Source organism: Dipodomys ordii, unplaced genomic scaffold (genome assembly GCF_000151885.1).
Source record: "Dipodomys ordii isolate 6190 unplaced genomic scaffold, Dord_2.0 Scaffold92, whole genome shotgun sequence".
Classification (NCBI taxonomy): Eukaryota; Metazoa; Chordata; class Mammalia; order Rodentia; family Heteromyidae; genus Dipodomys; species Dipodomys ordii.
In genome coordinates, this window is record NW_012267308.1 from 4,511,922 (window position 1) to 4,524,687 (window position 12,766).

General features: G+C 46.3%; 1 protein-coding gene across 2 annotated transcripts; it reads right to left on the reverse strand.

The window, feature by feature from the left end:
* Positions 1–5,083: 5,083 nt before the first annotated feature.
* Hkr1 (HKR1, GLI-Kruppel zinc finger family member) lies at positions 5,084–12,034 on the reverse strand. Of its 2 annotated transcripts, none has more exons than XM_013026226.1 (4): positions 11,487–12,034; positions 10,302–10,428; positions 9,053–9,148; positions 5,084–7,690 (listed from the first exon to the last, which is right to left on the reverse strand). In XM_013026226.1, the coding sequence occupies exons 1-4, from the start codon at positions 11,517–11,519 to the stop codon at positions 5,988–5,990; spliced, it is 1,959 nt and encodes a 652-aa protein (XP_012881680.1). In that variant the 5' UTR covers positions 11,520–12,034; the 3' UTR covers positions 5,084–5,987. The 2 variants fall into 2 exon arrangements, with proteins under 2 accessions (XP_012881680.1, XP_012881679.1); XM_013026225.1 differs by having other exon boundaries at positions 5,084–7,693.
* Positions 12,035–12,766: the final 732 nt, after the last annotated feature.

The following is a 12,766-nucleotide window of genomic DNA, read 5'->3' on the forward strand; positions in this document are numbered from 1 at the left end:
TTTCCAGCCTTGTCTGATTATGTGATGCTGAGGAATAGAACTCAGGGGCTCATGCATGCGAGTCAAGCACTCTACTGCTGAGCCACCTTCCCAGTCCCTAATGTTGCTTTTACACACCACCATTCTTCAACAAAGGGAACCACTCATTTCAAACTCACAAAACTTTCAGTTCCCTTTGTAGGAAAAGGAAGTAGAAACTCAGCTAATCACTGTCAATGTGTCCCAACTATTCCCAAAGGAAGCATAAAAACACTTCAGAAGAGTTTCAAGTGATATCCTTACCAAGCCATACTAAGTTCCTGTAATTCTCCAACATAACTTCTTTGTATAAATCCTTCTGAGATTGGTCTAGGCATTCCCATTCCTCTTGGGAAAAGTCTAGTGCCACATCTCTGAAGGTCACCAAACCCTAAAAGTAAAAATTAAAACTTTTTAAAAAGGTCATGTTCACAGAGTGCTTAGACGCCCCTATGGCCTCTAAAGTCCTGAAATATTAGGTGAAATTTGTGAAAACACTAATTTACCTGGGACATCTCTTTACAAAGTCCAACAGCCATTCCTTCCTTCAGTTTCCTTTTTTGGTGGTGAACAAAATCCTGACAAGGAAGAGATGAGGTAGAAATGATAACTTAGTTCTATGTTGTTGATATTAGAAGCCTGAGAGAACGATTGCCCCTTTACCATTCCTATATCTATCTTCCTCCCTGTCCTCTTAGTGTGTGTGTGTGTGTGTGTGTGTGTAGGTGTATGTGTGTGTTCATGCACATGAATGTGTGTACATGCGCATCAATAGTGGGTATAAACCCTCTCTTACTTGGCTTTTCCCTCAATGCTGGTGCTCTAACACTTGAGCCAGATCTCCACTTCTGGGTTTTTGCTGCTTAATGGGAGATGAGTTGCATGGCATTCCTTTTTTTTTTGGAGGGTCCAGTCGTGGGGCCTGAACTCTGGGCCTGGGCGCTGTCCCTCAGCTCTTCAGCTCAAGGCTAGCACTCTACCACTTGAGCCACAGTGCCACTTCCAGCTTTTTTCTTTTTGTGTATGTGGTGCTGAGGAATCGAACCCAGAGCCTCAGGCATGCAAGGCAAGCGCTCTACCACTGAGCCACCTTCCCAGCCCTGCATGGGCATTCCTAACTGGGCTAGTTTGAACTGGGATCCTCAGATTCCTCCCCCCCCCCCCCCGCCACACACACACCTAAATGTAAGAAATTAGAGGCGAGCAACTGATACAGGCTCAAGGGACAGGAATGGAGGCAGCAGCAATTAACAGATGTAGGCAGAATACAAACTGAGTTTTAGGGGCAGTCAACATGGGTCACATGACCTGGACTGTGGTAATTCGGGGTTGGGAAGAGAGTCAATTCCAAGGAGGGGTGTTAGGTGGGACACAGGAATTGGAGAGTCACATTCCAAGAGGACTGTCACAACTGGGGCAGGAATTTGTACCTTACACATGGAAAACAGATTTTGTAAACAGGAGGGTTCATAGGGAGGGGACTTAATTGGCCAGATGATTCCAGACCTTAGACTAAATAGCTATGGTTACCAGCACCTAGCTACATATCTATTTTTTTTTTTTTTGGGTCCGGTCGTGGGGCCGGAACTCTGGGCCTGGGCACTGTCCCTTAGCTCTTCAGCTCAAGGCTAGCGCTCTACCACTTGAGCCACAGCGCCACTTCCAGCTTTTTTCTTTTTTCTTATGTGGTGCTGGGGAATCAAACCCAGGGCCTCAGGCATGCAAGACAAGCACTCTACCACTGAGCCACCATCCCAGCCCTAGCTACATATCTAATACAGGCCAGACTTACTCCAAGTTTTGAAAATAGACCTGCAAGTTTTACCTTTATTAAGGACACAGAGCCTGAACTCAACAGAAACAGAAGTCTATTCTGTGGCCACCAAGGCAGTTGATGATTTGGTCCTGGCTTTTGCTTTTCTTTTTCCGTCCATGTGGAGCTTGAATTCAGGGTCTGGGTGCTGAGCTCTTTTGCTCAAGGCTAGAGCTCTACTACTTTAAGCCCCAACTCCACTTCTTGGTTTTAAGTGTTAATTGGAGATAATAGTCTCACGGAGATTTTTCTGCTGGGGCTGGCTTTGAATCGTGATCCTCAGATCTCAGCCTCCTGAGTAGTTAGGATTACAGGCATGAGCCACTGGCGCCTAGCTTGGCCCTGGCTTTCTGCTTTCTACACATCTAACCTCATTTCCCACCTTTCTCTCTTTTCCATATTCCACAGTTTTCTTTGCCTCAAACACTATGTAGTCTTCCTGGTGGCTGTTGTTTTTGCTTTTCCTTCTACCTGGGACAACCTCCAGGGTTGCCAGGGAGAATTAACCACTTTTTGCTGGTTAATTGGTCTATGAGATAAGCATCTCACAGACTTTCCTGACAAGGCTGGCTTGGAACCAGCTACTGGGCCTCCTGAGTAGCTAGGATTACAGACACCAGTGCACAGCTTGGTACTATGATTTTTTTTATTTTTGGTATTATCATTTTTTAACTGTAAACGGAGACCAATTTTAATATTTCTGTGTTTAGAGAGCAAGATGCTCCACATACAAATGTTTACTGAACCACACACTTAAACAAATAGCAAAAGTAACACCCATCATCCTGCATGACACCATATTAGCACCCATAGGTGGTCACCTACAACACTCACACAGTGATATACAACACAAGATAATACTTCTCACAATTGCACACACAAATTTATACCCAGAGAAATAGATAATCATGGTTACACAATCACAACTGTTGTCACACTCATTCGAATACAGTTGTGTCCACAGCGACTGGTAATCAGTCACACACATACTGAGGACATACGTGTGACTGATTCACATGTATGAGTCTGACACCTTTCAGTTAAACTCAGTCACACAGTTAGCTCCACCGAGATCAGTTATTTTCCATCCCAAAACTGCTGGACACAGTCACACATTAACACAGCGACACACACACACACACACACACACACACACACACACGGTGTTTCCAGTCGTATCTGCCAGATTTCCACATTCATCTCTGTCCCGTCCATCCTGATACCAGCGGGAACCTCTTGATCCCGACCCGGGCCAGGCCTACGTCACCTCACAGCGCTATGGAAACGGTCCAGGCCGCTCAAAATAGTGGTCATAACCCAAAATCCTACGCGGAGAGGGGCGGAGCGCTGATGGACCCGTCAGGATCTAAGGAATGGCCTTAGCCTTCTGAGTCCCAGAGGGCATTGCGCAGCTGCGCTCGCTCCATACTGAACTACATTTCCCAGACAGCACTGCGGTACTCCCCCCCACTGTGCGCTTGCGCTCCTGGCGGTAGGCTTCTGTTCAAGAAACCATGAAGTTCAAGCCCCACGACCAACCAAAAACAAACAAAAACAAGAAACTATGTAATTTCGGCGCGACTTCAAGAAGCTCTGCTAAGGCCCACTGTGATTGAAATCTTGGGTATGGTGATCTGTGCGTAGAGGTTGCTGTACACCTTCTGTACTTGTGTATCAGAAGGGCGACAATTCTGTCAGAGAACCGGGATAGTGAAATCACACAAGTGCAGGTCGTTGTGTGACACGCTGGTGTTTCACCCAGACTGTGAAAGTGATTGTGTGAGACTGGCTGATGGAGGGGTTGGCCATTTCGAATATTCTGTTCCAGTCCAAGATGTCACGGTTGTTTACTTGCAAACAATTGCCATGCCTCTCTAGTTTCTGGGCTTCCCTTTGGGGTTGAAACGGAGAACATTTTTGGGAAGGTTAGGGCTATACCACTTGAGCCATTGGAGATAAAATTGCGGGGCTGGTCTAGAACCTTCACCTTCAGATCTCAGCCTCCTGAATAGCTAGGATTACAGGCATGAGCCACCGGCAATTAGATTTCATTTTTCTAAGGTTACTCAAAGTAATTTGGTAGCCCATTCCTCCGGTGTTCTACTATTACAACCTTTTCACCTTGCAATTTTTCTTATCACCTTGCAATTTTTCTTATAGCTCACCTATAAGAAAACTGGGCTGGGAAGGTAGCTCAGCGGTAGAGTGCTTGCCTGCGTGCATGAGGCCCTGGGTTAGATTCCTCAGCACCACATAAGCAGAAAAAGCCGGAAGTGGTACTGTAGTTGAAGAACTGAGGGGCATTGCCCAGGCCCAGAGTTCAGGCCCCACAACCACCACCACCAACAACCAAAAAAAAAAAAAAAAACTTAAATTACCTATAGTCAGCAGGGCAAAAATGTCGGCCTTTCAAAAATGTGGAAGATGCACCTGGGTCAATATGTAACAAATTGGGGTGTGTGGAAAGAAAAGTTCTTGGAAGATTATATGCTCTAGACCCCTGTGGCAGAGAGCCCTGCAGCTCAGACCAGAGAGAGCTGGACAGAGAAATATGGCTGCTGAGTGGTATCCCACCTGGCTGGACCAAAGGAAAAGTATTTCTCCCCATTCCTCCGAACATTGCCATATTGATTTGGTATTTCTTGATTTTTTGTTTTGTTTTTTGTTGGTCCTGGAGCTTGAACTCTGGCCCTGGGTGCTGTCTCTCAGTTCTTCAGCTCAAGGCTAGCGCTCTACTACTTGAGCCACATGCCACTTCCAGCTTTTTGTTTACAGGTACTGAGGAATAAAATCCAGGGTTTCATGCATACTAGGCAAGCACACTACCATTAAGCCACATTCCCAACCCTCCCTTTTAACATTTAAACACTGAGATCTTATTCTGAAATTACCACACTAGTTCGAAATCCTGCTTCCTTACATTCTAAATGGAAATATTTAGGATATAGCTGGGCTTCTTTTTTTTTTTCTATATAGTGCTAAAGGTTTATTCTAAATAATTTTATCTGAGCAAAGACTTCTTTTTGGTCATGGGGCTTAAACTCTGGGCCTGGGTGCTGTCCCTCAGCTCTTCAGCTCAAGGCCAGTACTTTACCAGTTGAGCCACAGCGCCACTTCCAGTTTTCTGGTGGTTTACTGCAGGTAAGTCTCAAGAAGTTTCTTGCCCAGGCTGGTTCTGAACCACAATCCTCAGATCTCAGCCTCCTGAGTAGCTAGAATTACAGGCATGAGCCACCAGCGCCCAGCTAAAGACTTTATTTTTAGTTTGTATACATTCCTGACTTTTATTGCCCAAATAAAGTCCAGATTCATTTAGTGAAATTTCACTTAGAGAACTCAGCATCTTAAGTTAATTTGTGAGATGCTACCCCTAACAAAAAGAAAATATTCTCAACCAGAAAACTGGTACATTTTACAACAGTTGGCAAGTCTTAAATCCACGAGTCACTTAAGGGATACTAGATGCTAATTCAAAGAAGAGAAAAAAATTTCATTTCCTACTTCTGTATATTTTCTTCATTGTAGTATCATGTATTATATAAATACCTCAGTTGACAAATAAATATCTTTGTGTGAACTAACCTGGAGCCAGAGGAAGTCTTAGGAAGCAGGCAAGGGCAGGATATTTAAAAATTGGACACTTCTTCCCCAAACCTACAGCTAGAATATCTGCATCAAACAATAAAATCTTGGGTCCCTGTAGGTCTGTCTGTGTAAATTCATCATTCCCCAAACTCTCCAAGGCTGACCAGGCTAAAGAACAAAGATGAAATCTGTCACAGTGCCTGCTAGGGCTCTTGTTCTCAGCTGCAAGGCAAGACAGCCAATCGAAGACAAGCTGTAGTATTGTATCGTTTTTGTAATACTGAAGGTAGTTTGCGGAAAGAGTATTCATGTGATTTGAGAAAATGATCTGGGAAATCTCCATTCCCTAATTTCAACCTGTTTAAAAGTCCTCCATAAAACACCATCTCCAGGATAGAAGGCCAGGGCTCATTGAACATGGGTAGAAAGTTTCCTTCAGGTGACAGCCATATAAGTCTTATCCAGATAGTGTAAGACACACCACAATCCTAATGGCTATTACTAAAACCATTGCCCTGTGTGTGTGTTTTGGTATCTGATGCTGACTCCCCACTGTAATTTTGATTCTTTGCTATATTCCTTGCACACAGATGGTATCTATATTGTGTGTCCTTTGATGCCTGAGGAGATTCGATTTCCTACTGAAGGCCCGAGCACATTTCCTGCAAATATAAGGCTTCTCTCCCGAGTGTGTCCTCTGGTGTCTAAGGAGGTGTGACTGCCGGCTAAAGCCTTGCCCACACTCCCTACACATGTGCACCTTGTTCCCCGAGTGTGCCCTCTCGTGTTTAATGAGAGTGAGCTTATCACAAAAGCCTTGCCCACACTCCCTGCACACCGAGTCACCTGAGTGTGCCCTCTTGTGTCGAAATAGGTTAGGCTTTTGCCGAAATCTTTGACCACACTCCCTGCACATGAAAGGCTTTTCCCCCGAATGTATCCTCTGGTGTGTGTGGAGGGTCAATTTATCATTAAAGCTTCGCTTACACTCCCGGCATACAAATAGCTTCTCCCCTGAGTGTTTCTTCTGGTGTGTGACAAGTGAGGATTTCCGAGTAAAGCTGCGTCCACACTCTGTGCACCCAAAGGGCTTCTCCCCAGCATGTGCCTTCTGGTGCTTAGAGAGGTTGGATTTCAGGCTGAAGCTCTGGCCACACTCTAGACACACGTAAGGCTTGACCCCGGAGTGAGTCCTCTGGTGTGTGAGGAGGTTGGACTTCCAGCTAAAGCCACGCCCACATTCAGTGCATATGTAAGGTTTCTCTCCTGTATGTGTCCTCAAGTGTCTGACAAGGTGTGACTTTTGGCTAAACCTTTGCTGGCACTCTCTGCAGACAAAAGGCTTCTCTCCTGAATGTGTCCTTTTATGTCGGATGAGATGTGAATGCTGACGAAAGCCACTCCCACATTCCTTGCACACATATGGCTTTTCCCCGGTGTGTGACCTCTGGTGGGTGATGAGGTTGGATTTCAGACTGAAGCTCTGTCCACATTCTTGGCACATGTAAGGCTTGACCCCTGAGTGTATCCGCTGATGTGTGAAGAGGTTTGATTTCCAAGTAAAGCCTCGGCCACAATCCTTGCACACGAAAGGTTTTTCCCCAGAGTGCATCCTCTGGTGTGTGATGAGGTTTGATTTCCAGGTAAAGCCTCGCCCACATTCTTGGCACAAAAAAGGCTTGTCCCCAACATGTGTCTTTGGGTTTTTCATGAGGACTGGCAGTCTACTAAGGCTCTGGCCCCACTTGGTACCTATGAACGATGTCTCTCTTGGGTGTGTCTTCTGGAGGCTAGGTAGATTAGACTCCTTCATGAATCTTGGCCCAAGCTTTTCATATTTGAGCACTCCAAACTGTGAGACAGTTAAACCATGAAATAATTTGGTGGCCGTTTCCTCAAGGTCCACCTTCAGTTCTAGACTGGAACTTGTATCCATCATCGGGCCATCTTCCTTGGGCCTTACTAGATATTCTTCAGGTAGAGTGGAGATGGGCTTTGAAGAGTCACTTCTGCTGAGGCTCCCAAACAGGAGCCTGGACTCTTGTTCTTGCTCTTGAGTTTCTGCTTTGTTTCTCAAGCCATCTTGATCAAAGAATTGTTCCTGCCATTGTTTCAGATCTTCTAGATAATGTTTCCATGGAAAGCAGTGAGTTCCTGCACATAGACTTGGGAAGAGCTGAGAGAGAGGACTCTGCCACATATGTTGGCTGAGGGCTTGTTGACTGGAGAATAGGAGAGGGCAGGAAGTACAACGCTGAGTTTCTGGCATTGATCCTGCTGAAGAAAGAACAGTTTTTAGATGTTGAAGTTGCTGAGGCTATTTTGCCATGTCCATAGGTCACAATATGTTTATGCTACAGGCTGTTTCTCACAGACACTCCTCACAACACTGTACTTTCGGGGCTGGGGGTTTAGCTCAGTGGAAGAGTGCCTGCCTGGCGAGCACAAGGCCCTGAGTTCAGTCCACAGCTCTAGGAAAAAAAAAGACTGTACTTTCACTTGTGCATTTCACTTTCTATTGCAGGAGATGGCACACACACAAAAGGAAAACAATAATGTAATAGGACTAGCCCTGAGCAAAAGAGCTTAGGAACAGCCCAGGTCCTCAGTTTAAGCAACATGACTAACAAAAAAAAAAAAAAAAAGTTAGCTGGGCACCTGTAATCAATCTATTCAGGAGGCTGAGCTCTGAGGAATGCAGTTCAAAGACAGCTCAGGCAGCAAAGTCTTGAGACACTTATCCAATTAACCATTAGAAAACCAGAAGTGGCGCTATGGCTCAAAGTGGCAGAGTGCTAGCCTTGATGGAAAATGCCCAGGGAAAGGCTGGGCACTGGTGGCTCATGCCTGTAATCCCAGCTACTTAGGAGGCTGAGATCTGAGGATGGTGGTTCAAAGCCAGCCTGGTCAGGAAAGTTCCCTAAGACTCATCTCCAATTAACCACCAGAAAACTGGAAATGGCACTGTGGCTAAAGTGGTAGAGCACTTGCCTTGAGCTGAAAAGCTAAAAGTCAGTGCTCAGGCCCAGAGTTCAAGCCCCATGATGGACAAAAAAAAAAAAAAGTTAGGTGCCAGTAACTCATGCCTATAACACTAGCTACTCAGGAGGCTGAGACCTGAGAACCACCATTTAAAGCCAGCTCAGGGAGAAAAGTCTGTGAGACACTTATCTCCATTTACCCACCAAAAAGTTGAAATGAGGTTTCTTAGTGGAAGGGATAAGCAAATAAGGGAAGTCTGCCCTTCAACTGAAAATGGTATTCTCCAAGGTCATGGTAAAAACCTTACCAGTAGTATAGAAAACCTGAAGGAGCCTGGAGCTGGTGGCTCACACCTGTAATCCTAGCTACTCAGGAGGCTGAGATCTCAGGATCTCAGTTCAAAGCCATCCCAGGCAGGAAAGTCCGTGAGCCTTTTATCTCCAGTAAACCACTAGAAAACCGGAAGTGGCGCTGTGGCTTAAGCTGTAGAGCATTCGCCTTAAGCTGAAGAGCGCAGGGACAGCGCCAGAGTTCAAGCCCCACAACCAACCAAAAAAAGAAAACCTGAAGAGCTTCTCCTAGATCCTCAAGAGTTGGAGCATCCTGCCCTCCTTGCAGAATTGTACACTGTCCCATCTACGTGTGCTCACTCACCTGGACAGCTCTCTGGGGAATATTTTCTGTCTCCTCTCCCAGGCTCTTCTACTTGCTCCATGTTACTAATGAGTTTTGACTTAGAGAGTAGAATTTCTGTTCAGAGGTTAAAAAACAAGAAACTTCATTATATGCTCAAGGGATTATTCTAGAACTCAGAGCTAAAATGGCAGGGAAACTCAGAGATTATAATAGACCTATGAAGACTATTAAAAGTGTATTAAAGACTAAAAAAAAAAAAAAAGACCCATGAATATTGAGCTTTCCAAAGTAGGATTGGGGAAGGAAAGATGACTCAAACCAGAAATAGGTGATATTAAGCCAGTGCCAGTGGTTCACGACTGTAATGTTAGCTACTCAGAAGGCTGAGATCTGAGGATCATGGTTCAAAGCCAGTAGTAACAGGAAAGCCCCCAAGATTCTTCAATTAACCCCCTAAAACAGCTGGAAGTAGAGCTGTGGCTTCAGTGGTAGAGCACCAGCCTTGAGCATAAAAAACTCGGGGATAGGTCCCAGGCTCTGAGTTCAAGTCCCAAGACTAGCACCAAAAAAAGAAAGAAATGATACTAACACTCGGTAGAATAAAATCTTGAGTTGGAAGCAAGATAAAATAAAAACAAAGCCATGGCTTTGGGAATAAAGGACTGGAATTGTAGTAAAACCAGATTTACCCAGAGGAAAAAAAGGTACTTTTTTTTTTTTTGGTTGGTTGTGGGGCTTGAACTCTGGGCCTGGGCGCTGTCCCTGAGCTCTTCAGCTCAAGGCAAGTGCTCTACCACTTGAGCTACAGTACCACTTCCAGTTTTCTGGTGGTTAACTAGAGATGAGTCTCACGGATGTTACTGCCCAGTCTGGCTTTGAACTGTAATCTTCAGGTCTCAGCCTCGTGAGTAGCTTAGACTTACAGGTGTGAGCTACCGGTGCTGGCAAGGTTCAGTTTTTATTGTTTGTTTTGCTTTTTTTTTTTTGGTCCGGTCATGGGGCCTGAACTCTGGGCCTGGGCGCTGTCCCTCAGCTCTTCAGCTCAAGGCTAGCGCTCTACCACTTGAGCCACAGCGCCACTTCCGGCTTTTTTCTTTTTGCTTATGTGGTGCTGAGAAATCGAACCCAGGGCCTCAGGCATGCAAGGCAAGCGCTCTACCACTGAGCCACCTTCCCAGCCCCGTTTGTTTTGTTTTTATGATGGTCCATGACACGTGGAAAATACCCCATGTGGCAATATTGAGGTGGTAAGGGATGCTGTTCTTACCCAATGAGATGAGGTGATTATAGGTCTCCAGCATAACCTCCTTGTGCAGGGTTCTCTGAGCTGGGCTCAACAACCTCCACTCTTCTGGAGTGAAAGCTACGACCACATCACTGAAGGCCACAGAATCCTTTAACACAAAAACACACTCCTGACCATCAGGCATCCTTGTCCACCTTAGAACAGGCAAACAGCGTGTTCCTGAGGGAGGAAGGCAATAATTCTAGACCCTACATTGGACTGTGAACTTGGTACCAAGGAAGTCAAAGTCCATTACCCTCCTATCTCCATTCAACACCATTTACATAACAAGAATTGTCACTATCTGCTAATTGCAGAGGGTCAGGAGAAACATAAGGAAGGTGTCTCACACAAAATTAAACAGTAGCAGCAGGGCGCTGGTGGCTCACGCCTGTAATCCTAGCTACTCAGGAGGCTGAGATCTGAGGATCGGCGTTCAAAGCCAGCCCGGGCAGGAGAGACCGTGAGACTCCTATCTCCAGTAAACCACCAGAAAACCGGAAGTGGCACTGTAGCTCAAGTGGTAGAGCGCTCGCCTTGAGCTGAAGAGCTCAGGGACAGCGCCCAGGCCCAGAGTTCAAGCCCCACGACTGACAAAAATAAATAAATAAAAATAAACAGTAGCTAATCATCTTGCTGAGTCTGAAGAATTTCAGATTAGTCTAAGCACTCCTGTTCTAACCGAAAGCAGGGAGGTAGGAACTTCTAAGGGGAGGTAGTAAATAACCAAACAATACATATGTGACATGTATGTTACAGGATTTGTCCTGTCCTCAGGCTGCTACTTGCCCTGTTCGGGCTTGAAGCATGGGCTCAAATCACAGCCCCTAGCCCATGAGATTCTTATCCCTAACCATAGAAAAATCCGGTAGTGGTTCTGTGGCTCCAGTGGTAGAGAGCTACTCTTTCACAGGGGAAAAAAAAAAGCTCAAGGCCAGTGTCCAGGACAAGTTCAGGGCCCAGGACCGGCAAAAAAATAAATAAATAAACCCTGCTCGGTGTGTGTTGCTCACCATTAACAACTTCATGGATGACTGAGGTATGAATGGATGCCACAGAAGATAGGCCATTTCTCTAGGCTCAGGAATGGATTTGGCCAACCCAACAAGGTAGTCTCTAGGACAAGAAAAGTTGGCAGCCAAGATGTAATTACAGAGTCATTCTCACCTCTTTTGTGGTTCTGGGGAGCCCTGTGGCCATTTTGCTGCTCTTCTGGGTGCTCTTCTTGGAGGAGGGCAAAGTCTCAGGTGACAGATCCAATAAAGATGTGGAGAAGCTGCGTGGGTCGGGGGGAACTCCTGCCCCACGTGCGGATAAGGAGATCTGCACCAGAGCTCCACCATTAAGGGGTCCGGGATGTCACAGAAATCACCAGCGCAGTCCACTTTCCATTCCGAGATGGGTAAAAGAGGTCCAGGGTGAGCCAACATCTTCAAGGCTCAGCCCCAAACTCTGGCCCATGAGTGCCAGAGTCCCCCAGCAAGTCCCGAACCTCAGCAGCCAGAGGAAAGGAAACGTGGCCTAGTATGGGTGTCTCGCAGAACACCGGGCTGGGAGGCAGTAAAACGTCCGCAGAGGCAGACGGGGACAAAGAGAGGGTCGTTCTGACAGTGGGTGGAGGGGCACTCACGGAAAGCGTGGAGAACGTGGCGGATCCTGAGGAGGAAGCTCCGGTAACCAAGAGCAGAGCTTCAAAAAAGACGTGCATGGCGAGGCCAGACTCCCGGTTACAGCTGCCTACAGGGTCCGTCTGAGGTACCGGAAGTAGTGCTGTGCCGCCGCTTTACACCCAAAAAGGGTCACTGGAAGAGAGCGGAAGTGAGAGCAGAGGATTCTGGGAATTGTAGTTCTGGATACAAGGGGAGCATTGTCTTGGCCGAGTCCATTGCACTCCCTTACAGCCAAATCCAGCAGCCCCTAATCAAGGCGCAGAGACTGGAGAAGGGGGTCATCACAAGTTTCTTCTTCCATAGCCTAGGAAATCTGCTTGCTGAGGCGCCAAAGGATCCTGGAAAATGTGTCCTGGACACCTGTGGACGCTTTGGCCGCCTGTGGGTGAACCTCTGGTAATGAGGTGCCCAAAACTCACCCTCAGAATCCCAGCCTTGGAGCTCCCAGCCTAGGGAGTCACACCAAAAAGAAAATAGCAGGAGCTGGGAATGTGGCTTAGTGCTAGAGTGCTTGCCTAGCATGCATGAAGCCCTGGGTTTGATTCTTCAGTTCCACATTAATAGAAGTGGTGCGGTGGTTCAAGTGGTACAGTGCTAACCTTGAAGCTCAGGCAACAGTGTCCAGACTCTGAGTTCAAGCCCCAGGACTGGCAAAAAACAAAAACAAACAAACAAACAAAAACACCTCAGTTAATAAAGGCTGGGCATGATGGGAACACCTATTATTCTGGCTATGCAAAAAATATAAATAATAACTAGGATATGGATAATAACTAG